General features: G+C 40.9%; 1 protein-coding gene across 1 annotated transcript in view; it reads left to right on the top strand.

Annotated features, from left to right (window-relative positions):
• The window catches only part of nol10 (nucleolar protein 10), a 13242-nt gene extending 8035 nt beyond the window's left edge, over positions 1-5207 (top strand). The window contains exons 14-20 of the mRNA XM_080479831.1: positions 1100-1179; positions 1268-1366; positions 1567-1659; positions 2235-2405; positions 2741-3060; positions 3291-3393; positions 4314-5207. Coding sequence (XP_080335957.1) covers positions 1100-1179; positions 1268-1366; positions 1567-1659; positions 2235-2405; positions 2741-3060; positions 3291-3393; positions 4314-4466 — 1019 coding nt within the window. The 3' untranslated portion in view covers positions 4467-5207. The remainder of the gene's footprint in view (positions 1-1099; positions 1180-1267; positions 1367-1566; positions 1660-2234; positions 2406-2740; positions 3061-3290; positions 3394-4313) is intronic.
• Positions 5208-11108: the final 5901 nt, after the last annotated feature.

Genomic DNA, 11108 nt, shown 5'->3' with positions numbered 1-11108 from the left:
CAGATCAGTTGCTCTTCTTGAAGATATGATGAGTAATTTTGCCCAAGCAACAAAAACAGCCGATGACTCAAGTGTTGAGTTTTTGCACCTAAATGTCATGATTTTTCTGACTGTACAATCTTTGAACCGTTTTAGGTGGTAGAGTTTAAAGAGCTGGGCTCTGCAGCAGTTTTCAATTAATCCTCCGAAGAGCTCAAATTTACCAGCGTTTATGGAATTCCAAGTAATTGTAGCAGAGTTTCAATGATAGTTTTTGAAAATAAAGACTAATATTAAAAAAAACTGAAGTGAAAAGTCAATCTTCGTGGAACTTTAAACACATGTACCAGGTTGTTAGTATTATAACTACTGAATTTTGGAGTTGTACTAATAAAGAACAAGTGAATAAAACGACATAAAAGAAACTTTGTTGGAGACAACCACAGAAACCAGGCCAAAGTAAAAACACAAGTATGATGGTTTCTACAGTAGGAGCAGACGTCTTTCATCATGAATGGAAGCAGCTTTTCACTCCCAACAGGACCTGTGTATCTATGTCTTCTTTTAAAAGAATAAAACCGTGCTGATTTTATCTTAAACCCCCATTGTAGTTTCAACCTGTATGTTATTATAGCCTAAACATGATTTTTTATTTTTGTTTTTTTGTAAACAAGTAACACAAAGCTTGTTTTTAAAATGTGATCCATAAACCCTGATATGCTTGGATTATGGAATAAAATCCAGAGTAGGCTGGATTGTTTATGTTTCGTTTCATAACCTTTTTTCGATCTTACTCATTCACAAGACAATTTCAAACTTTCGCTCTCTGTTAAAAAAACATTTCCAGATTTTCGCTGAAGTTCTTTGAAATCAAATTGTCCGTCCCGTTGGACCCCCGGTCTTCCTGTTTTCATCCACGCTCCTTGATCTTGTTGTCGGATTCTATTGGAAGAAAACTGAGAATCACCTGTGATCACCATAATGTGCCACATTAAAATCAGTAAATGTATAAATAAATTCTACCCTCGGCCTCGATATGGGAGTAGAAAATTGGGGATGTACAGGAAGAAGTGGCGATATTCAACCAGCGGATTAAAAAACATTTCCTCATTCATTTCAGGTCTGTCTCACCTGGTGGGATCTTCCCTCCTGCGCGCCTACATGCACGGCTACTTCATGGACATGAGACTTTATCACAAGGTGCTTGTTGTTTTCCTTCTCCCGCGGATCTCTCCGATCTTCCCCAGAAGCAGAAGTGTGAACGTTCTGTTGTTTGATGTAACCGCAGGTCAAAACCATGGCCAATCCATTCGCGTATGAGGAGTATCGAAAGGACAAGATCCGCCAAAAGATCGAGGAGTCCAGGACCCACAGAGTGCAGGTTAAGGTGAGGAATCCTCACTTCCAGGTTTCAAGTCATCCATTTTCATTCTTTCATGATGATTCCACGTCTTGAATTTTAGCGTATTTTCAGGATATAAACAATGAGGTGCTAATACATCAATCCCATCCAAGAGATACAAACCTTTCTAACTGGACTGTGTATTTAAAGCGAAGCTGACATGTGTATATTTTTTCCCGGGACAGGCCCTGCCTAAGGTCAACAAGGAACTGGCGCTCAAGCTCATGGAGGAGGGCGACGATGAAGTAGAAGAGACCGCGAGGAAGAAGAAGGGCAAGGTGAGGAAGCAAGACGCCAAGATGAAGGCGGTCAAACCCTTTTCTGTTTACAGAAAGGAATTAGGCTTTTTTTTTTCTTAGTTTTCTTTTTAAAAGGTGGGGCAACACAGTGTGACACACGTCAAAAATAATGCAATCTAATGTTTACCCTGGAAGGGAACACATCGAATTGTTGAATGACATTAAAAGCTTAAGACCTTATTGTAAATATAAACATGATTAAATCGCATTCTTGTATGAATAACCTTTAGTGAGAAGTGACATATATCACACAGAGTTGAACAATAACATTTTCTTAACGGTACAGGTTTAAAAAAAAAAATAATTATAATTTTTTTTAAGCAGAAATGATAACTGGATTTCACTCATAAAGCGCTTTTCAACTGCTAGAGTGCTTTCCATAGTTAATCACATTCACACACCAATGGCCAACCACCAACCGAGTCCCAAGAACAATACAGTTTTCATGGAGCAAGAGGATGATGGCGCTGCTTAGAAATTAAACCAAAAGAGCATTTAAGATTTAAACGTAGAAGCCACGGCTCCGTTTTCACCCTCCGTCTGGTTTTCCGCAGGCCCTTCCCACCCTCCTCGGAGACGACCGATTCAAGGTGATGTTTGAAAACCCCGACTACCAGGTGGACGAGCAGAGCGAGGACTTCCGCCTGCTCAACCCCATCATCTCCAGGGTCGGACAGAAGAGGAAGAAGCAGCTGCGTCTGCTGGCTCAGCAGGCTTCCCAACAGGTTTGTTGGTCCCGCTGTAGACTTGCACTGGACTGTAATCTCAACCCCCCCTCCCCTCCCCTCCCCTCAATTTCCACGCTCTTGGAAATGCTAATATTTGCAGAACCTCGACCTTGAAATAGCTGCGACTCAGCCGCTCTCGCAGACGATAGTAAAGTCTTACAAGTGGTTTGTGCCAGAGGTGAGAAGCCTCATCAAATGACGGCTTTTTCTCTCCGGCTCCTTCCAGACACGGTCACGCGTCCGTCCCCCCCCCCCCCATCCCAAACAAAGACTCTCTTGCCTTTGCTGTGTTTTCTTGCGTTTGTGTGAAATCACTTTTTTTCCCGTTCCAGGCGGCCGAGGGCGCCGAGGAAGAGCCCGAGGGCCGAGGCAGCGACGAGGAGGAGAGCTCCGACGACGACGACAAGGGCTGGGTGGAGGAGGTGAGGGAGCAGCGGCGGCTGCTGTGGCTGGAGGGCAAGGAGCGGCGGCGGCAGGAGAAGAAGGAGGCCGACCGCAACACCGTCCTGCTGGACAAGAAGCAGAACGGCGGCGAGGCGACGGCGGACGCGGCCGACGGCAAGAAGACGACGCAGCCTCGGTTTTATCAGCTCAAAGCCGGCGAGGAGTTCAGGAGTTTTAACGACGTGACCCGCAAGCAGAAACTTAAGAAGTACGTCTTAAGTGAATGAGTCTAGTACAAAAAAACTAACTTTTACTGATTATCAAATTACTGCACATAAAAAGCTTATGTTTTTGTTTTTTACACGACCGCTCTTTTACTCGAGTGCCGCAGGCGACCCCATAATCTAACGTCACCTCTTAAACGCTGAAACTTTACAGTGTTTTATTGTGAAGGTGCTCCCGAGTTCCTTCTCACATTTTTTTTGTCTGTTCTTGTAGCGCCTCCCTGGAGGACCGCCTGAAAGTGGAGGAGCACTCGGGAACCAGCAGTGCGGCCGACACGGCCGTGGGCAGCAAGCAGCTGACCTTCACTCTCAAAAAGGTGTGGAAATGTGGCGCATTACTTTTTATCATCTGTAAATGTGCGCACGGCTGTTTGCTTAGAGATAATGGGAGTTATTTTTGCCCCGAGTAAAAATACATCACAGTGTGTTTTCCGTCGTATTGTTTTGCGTCCTCCCGTGACCCCCGTCGTCGTCGTTTCGACGTTGTTTCCTACAGTGCGGCATCCTGTAGTGACATATAACATAATTACTGCCCTGCATTGCCCCGTGTCTTAATTACTATCAACATATAAGAGCTTGCCATATTCCTTTGCATTTTATCATAATCTATTGTCATTTTGTAGTGAGATGCATGTTACCAAATCATATTTGCTATTATATTGTAGCGTCTGATATTGTTTAGTGGTTTCCTATAAAACTGCATTATATGTCATTTTGAGTTACATGCCTGTTCCTTTCGTACCATAATTCATTTCAGCGTATCGTTGCTTCCCATATTATTTTATGTGCTATATCATCGTATCTCGGAGCATCATTTAAAGTAATTCTGTAGATTTTGTCGCATTATATCTCCTTTCTATTATATCATATTATCATGTCCTAAGCTGTCATATTTTATTAGATTGCCTTGTTTTGGCTGTTTTCCGCCGTGTTTTGTCATTTCTTATATTCTACCTCATTGTGTACTATTGCAGCATGTCCTGTAGTGTCGTTTGATATATATATTTTTTAGATGTGGCATTGCATTTTTTTTCACATATTTTCAATTATACAACCTTGAATCGTCACATATTTGATCACTGAATTCCATCTATAAAAGGGTAAAACAGTGAAGAGTTCATTTAGAAACACAACAGACTGAACAATCCGGACGTTAATATTCACAGGTTCCTCCAAAGTTCTAATCTTGGTGTTTTTGTTCGTTTCCCTAACACCCGCGCCTTGTCGCCCCGCGCAGTCGGAGCAGCAGACGAAGCAGCAGCAGGCCGAGCGAGATCACCACCAGGAGAGGAAGAAGCTGCGGCGCTCCGCCGGACACCTGAGCAGCAGCCGCGGGAGAGGCTGGGCCGGCAGAGGAAGAGGAAGAGGAAGAGGAAGAGGCCGCCACTGAGTCCTCGTCCCGGCACCCTGACGGCTGCAGCTGCCAAGTCCTTGTCGTCTCTTCCTTTCTCTCAGCCCCGAGAAACGGAGATGATTTTAACTGTGATCGGTGGCGAGGAAAGTGGGAAACGGGACTGATCCTCCTGTTTGCTCTGGGCCGTGCTGCAAATTCACAGCATATTTATACGTCGGTTAAAGATAAAGCAGCGCGACATTGAAGAGCCGAGCGGACTCTGTATGATCTCTCGGTGCGGCGCCTTTCGCTCGGTGTGTAACAGCAACGTCTTCTATTTTTTTTTATTTGATGCAACTGTACATTGTTAGGAAAATGCTGTATTAGTAACATTTGTACAATATATTGTATTTGATCCAAAACTGCCTTCTTTTTCTTTCCAACAATCCCCCCAAAAAAAGACGAATGTCTTTTTATTAATTGAATTACATGAAAGTTGAGGTAGGGAACACATATACATGATGTGCCAGGGAGTTATTGTAGTGTTTAGTGTTTTAAAGCACATTTTTGATCAAGAAACCTCCAGTTGGAGCAGAATGGCAGATGATTCACCGGCTGCAGTTTTACTTTACGAGTCATGAAAATGAAATAATAATAAATCTATTATCACAAACTTAAAACTTTTGAAATGCTTTTAGTTTGGTGTAAATATTGAAATGAAAATGGGAAAGTTTGTGGTATTTCTGCAATGTAGTTTTTATTTTTACTGTTTTTCCATAAAATGATTCAGTTCAGGCAAAACTCAGACATCCGGTGTTGATTTTCAGCCTTTCGCCAGAATCTTTTTATTTTTTTGGTCACATGTCGCATATTTAATTAAATCAACCCTTTTCTAAAGATTCTGCACTTTAGTTTAGTTTAGCTTTGGAACAGAATAGGATCAAGTTACATTCAGATAACCTCCTCAGAGGTTATTTAATATGTTAATATGCCTAAAACTATATATTTTTAGGGGTTTATTTGGAACATAGTCACAGTGCTTCACTTTTTCCACATTTTGTTATGTTGCGGCTCTTTGTTTCTCAAAATGGAATAAAAGCAAATTATCTCAGGATTCTACCCACAAAACCCTTTAAAGACAATTTTATTTTTTATTTTAAATGTTTGCCGATTTGTTAAAAAGAAAAATAATGCGGACTATGTACAATGTATAGTCTGAAGTCAAAACTGCTCTGGAGAATTAATTTTTTTTAATCCAGGATGTCTCTGTATGTTGCTGCATCCATCTTTCCCTCCATCTACTATCCCACTTACTGCCACTGAAAAGCATCCCCACTGCATGATGCTGCCACCACCATGCCTCACTGTAGGGATTGTATTTTACCTGGCGGTGAGCGACGCCTGGTTTCCTCTAAACGTGACGACCGGGGGACCTCCTACAGTCGGGTGAGTGCCTTTCCAAATCGTGTTCAATCAACATTTTACCACAGGCGGACTATGGGTTCAGCCGGCAAAACATCTCAAGGATGATCTGTGGAAACAGGATGCAGCTGAGCTCATGTCTGAGCTACATGGCAAAAGCTGTGAGTACATCCGATCGCTTTTCTTTTTTTTTTAAATTTCTGGACGCACTGTAACATCTCCGAATGATAAAATCAATGTCTCTTGTATAGAAATTCACAAAAGCAAAATAATTGCTGAGTAGGTACTTTATCAAGCTTACTCAAGTAATCATTTGCATACTCTGACTTGAGTGATATTCTTCTAAAGTAGCGATACTTTTATATGACTAAATATGAGATTGTCAACCTCAAACTTTCGCTTCTCATCGCTCTTTCTCAAGACTTTTTTTTTACACCCAATAATGTCACTGTTCTCGCAGTGACGCATGCAGCTTACTTGAAAATGAGTTTTGTTCGCCGTATTCACCTAAATCTGACCGGAAGACGAGTGGATAATGTACCAGCTCCGGTCAAGAGTTTGAGTGGGGACAAAAATGTGGCTGAGGAGGCCGGGAGAACAACCCCCCACACTTTTCCCCCTGCCAGCAACTGCACTTCTTAGAAACAGGCCAGTCTGAAAAGCCCGGCCAACCCCCACCCCCGCATTATACGCTCCGCTCCGGCATTGGCAGCTTTTTCAAATGCAGAAGGAGGCCACGTCGACCCCTCACCACCACCACTACCACCACCACCCAACATGCTGACCCTGGCCCCTAGGTTCATTTGAACTCATTTGATGCCATTCTGCGTCTTCACCATCTGTCTGCTTTTAGAGCAAGCCTGGGAATTTCTCCAAAACCAGTTCCTCGGACACACCTTCACCTTTTAACGGCGGCACCCTAAGAAATTAAGACTTCTCAAACTTTAATCATTCATACTTGCCCTGGAGTAACGCCTCAGCAGCAGTAGTAATAGTGGATTAAAGGTGGTAGCGATGGAAATGTGTATAGAGACACTGTTGTGTCGTCGGACTAAAACGTCTGAGTCAACGCGGAGAAAATAAGTTGTGATTTTTCCAACATGTCCAGGAATAACAATTTCTACCTCTTTTCTTTGAACAATTTGGATTTCTAACATTTACGCAGCTCGTCGACGCATTAACATTGCCACGCTCACTTTGCGTCTACGTATGATACAGTTGCATGACTTTAATTGCGTGCTTACTTCTTTCCAGAGGATACGTGTTTAGTTGTGACCGACCATCCAGTGTCTCACAGAGATCGAAAGAAAGGTCAGCAGACGTGTAATTTACTTGAGAACTGTCTAATCAGTGATCCGACTCTCGTAAAAAGGCACGGCAACACTACTAATTTGAGAAATGTCAGAAACGTGGAACTAAGAACAGAATGCGACTGGCGCAAAGAAACACAGATGGACTGGCGACGCAACACATCAGGGCGGGGAGCGGCAATCGAACACGAGGAGGGGAAGACGGAGAGCCTGAAACGGAGTGAGACTTTGACATAAAACAGGAAACGGACGAGACAGAAAATGTGCGCTGTGAAACACCCAGTGTATTTTGAGACTTTGAGAACAATAACGTACCTCAAAATTCATTCTGAATTTATAGAACTTGACCGCACAGTGCCGAGGTCGGGTTAATTGATTCATTGTGTGGCGCGCCGGAGCCCGCACAGTGATCAGAGAACATCACAGGCTGAATAATTTCATCTCACATGAAATGTTTTCCAAGCCTGATTAGTGCTGAGAGATCCACTTCTGTGTAAGAGCTGGCTGGTTTTAAGATGAGTACGGTAGGTGGTTTAAGGTCAACACCGACGTACAAACTTTATGACCACGATTTTCCACCAAATTTATCTGGAACTGCAAAGCTTGCTAAATATCTGAACTAAAGAAAAGACATTTTGCTGTAGCCTACTTAAAAAGATTAAGGTTGCATTTATGAAGGGTTACAGGTACAAGTTATATATATTTATTTACATTTTAGGCTGTTGTGGCCATTTTTAAATGTTTTTTTTTTTTTTTCAATGGATTTTGCCACTTGTCATTTTACATTTTAAGTCATCTTGGCTATTTTAGCCTCTTCAGCTGTTTCTAGCCGCTGAAGGTCTTTTTTCTTTATTGTTCTTTTGTTTCTTTTATTTTTTTCTTTGTTCCCTTGTTTCTTCTTTTATCCCCTTTTTCCAATTCTTCCTTTTCTTTTCATTTTTATAATTTTTAATATTTTTATTCATTTTCCCCTTTGTTTTTCTCTTTTATTTTCTTTTTCCCTCCTATTTTCTATGTGTCCCTTTTCTTATTTTTTCCCCCCTTTGGTGTTTTCCTCTAAACTCTGGCTGACTCGGCTGTTTTACCTTATTCAGCCGTTTTCATATGAGAGAATAGACCATTTTTGAAAATCAGTGTGGAATGCAAATAAAATGAAAACAGAATGTTTATTCACGCTATATATACAGTATATTCCGAAAGCACCGGGGAAACCGCTACAGAGGGGCTGAAGAGCCACATGTTGATCTAAAAGTAACGACAAATGTGTGATTTATTTTGTAGCCCGACAACCGAATAGTCACTTTTTATCAAACAATATTTCCACAATTTTCTTTTCTAGAATTTCAGCTGATTATAAAAATAAAAAAAAAAGAAGTGTTGTGGCTCTTTAAACAGACGACACGCTGCGGTGACTGACTGCGGTTGCTTCCATCTCTACGGGCTGTTGCCCACCCCGTTACGACGCCTCTGACTGCATGCATCTCGGAAGTGGCCGGGGACAATCCCCACTCGTTTATTCCCGTCCACTGTATGAATAGCTCGGCCCCCGGTGTAAACAGAAACGGTCAGAAAGCCTTGAACAAGAAGCTTTAGGGTTTGTTGAGATTGTCATCAGTACAGTGTGTGACTCGGCCCTGGTGACAAAGCTTCAGCCCAGTTCACTCCTTTGTGTTTGCAACACCAGTGACACTCCACCCACCCCCCCACCCCCACCCCCACCCCCTCCACAAATAACAGTCATTTAGCTTAATGTCAATGGGTACAATTCAAACTAAATCCCAACAACTTCACAAGGCTTTCAACTTCGCCATGACAACCCAAACGAGGCCACAGGAAGTGGGTCAGCTAAAGGTTGTGCAAAGAATAAGAGAAAGGAACTGAATTTAAGATGACACCGGTCCACAGGCAAAGCAACAGAAAGAAGTAAGTGGCAGCACATGTGGACTTTTATAAAATCATATTTTGGACACATGGTGGGAGATAGCGGATTCTCTAATCGCTGCAAATTTGACACTTGAAAAATCTTTGCTGATGATTGATCTTTTTTTTTTTTTTTTTTTAAATGAGGCAACGCCACCTTTCCACCATTAACTACTATATCACTATATTAATTACTAATGCAACAACACATCATCAGTTGGGTGAAACTCACCTGTCTCACGATGGTCTGTTGGTGGATAATCCAGGCATTTTGTTGCAGGAAATAGTTTTAACATGGTTGAACTTGCCTTCTTGATTTAATCAATAAATCATTACATTTAGCTTTCACTAAACGACACCTAAACAAAAGTTGTTTTATTTTTTTTACTTTTTATTTATACAAAAAGAAAAATCCCAAAGGAATATTGACAAAACAAGGAACAGTGTTTAATGTATTCCCAAAAAAAGGAAACAAAAGTTTTATCTTTTTTTATTGTTATTTATTTACTGTACACTCCAGAGTCATTTTAACATTACTTTTTATCTCTTGGATTAAAAAAAAAAAAAAGGCTGGAAACCAAAGCCACAATGATGGGGGGGAAATGCTAAAATGAAGCAAAACTGCTTAGAAAACAAATAAAATTCCTTCCATAAGACTCTATAACTCCTGTATGCTGTATTTTGCTGTGTATAAGTAAATGTTGTCCGTTTTGTGCTTACATTAGCCTTGTACATATTTATATTCAAAATTACTTTTTACATTTTTATCTTGTCTTATTTGATATTCAACTTTCTTTCTATTTATCATGTGTAGAGCAACGCTTAATAAAGTATTTCTATTCTATTCTCAACTAAATTGTAATTGAAAGTTCATAAATGCAACATAAGCTACAGTTTTGGCACATGTTCCACAACTACTGTATATATGAAACTTTAGAAGCCGCTTTAGCCTCATTTTAAAGGTTAAACAGGTTTTGTGGCTCCAGGTGAATTTGATTTGGTCGACAATCACAAAAAAATTGTTCTTTTGGTTGCAAAAGGTTGCAAAGCCCTGAAGTAGTGCAACCAGGAAGCGACAAGAACCGCGTGATGAGCTATGAGAACAAAGTTATTTGGGGGGTAGCTTACGTTTCATTAAAGTGCACAATATCCTCTGATGTCCGTTTCTGAACCGGCTTGTTTTCCAAGTTGGGAATAAATCAAAATTTAAAAAAATAAAAAGAATTTCTTTATCTTACTATTACTTTCCAGTCACTCATAGGTTAACAATTTTTTTTCCCCATTTTATCTCAATGACGCTCTGGCCATGTTGAAAGGTCTATAACACCTGCCAAGTTGTTATTGTGAGCGCTGAACACAACGTCCTCCCCTATCTGGGATGGACGCCACAATGACTTGAATAGTTTTTAATCGCAATCCCATTTTGTAAACAATTTTCAAAGTAATGCGTGGAGCGCATCTTGTAATCTTACTTCTTGCCTTGTCCTTCACAATGCTTCTTCATCGCCCTCCTCCATCAACTTGAGAGTCACTTTCTTCTCCATCTTGGGCAGTACCTATATATAAATAAATATGAATAAATAATACGAGTGGGCCAAAGATGAAAATAGTTCAATTTTGAGATTTCAAGGATCTTCAACCACCTCAAATGACCACAATAAATTGAGCATGGGAACAGATCTGTTGTTGCCCGCGGCAAAGAAACAATAGATATTTTTATTTAACTGCTGGGAAAATAGAGTGCATGTGACAACCCTAAACTTAACTCTGAGGCTGAAATGGTGCACGCTTCAAATATTATTTTTGACAGTTTTGCAATTTATAAAAAAGTTTTAGTGAGATTATAAAAACTGTGCGTATTATCGATCCTGCAGATGCAACCACATGCGGAATCGCTGATGGATAAGGACTATTTTTGCCTTTGGAAAGTGATTTTAAAATAGAAATAAAGTGATAAAACAGACACACACTGCTGTGTTTCACTGTGTTTTTGGCACTTTAGTTTTGGATGAAGGTCAAAAAGATTGCATACAAATAACAGTAAGTA

Source organism: Lipophrys pholis, assembly GCF_963383615.2.
Source record: "Lipophrys pholis genome assembly, chromosome: 14".
Classification (NCBI taxonomy): domain Eukaryota; kingdom Metazoa; phylum Chordata; class Actinopteri; order Blenniiformes; family Blenniidae; genus Lipophrys; species Lipophrys pholis.
The sequence above is the reverse complement of the archived record's forward strand: the minus strand, read 5'-3'. Positions and strand labels throughout refer to the sequence as shown.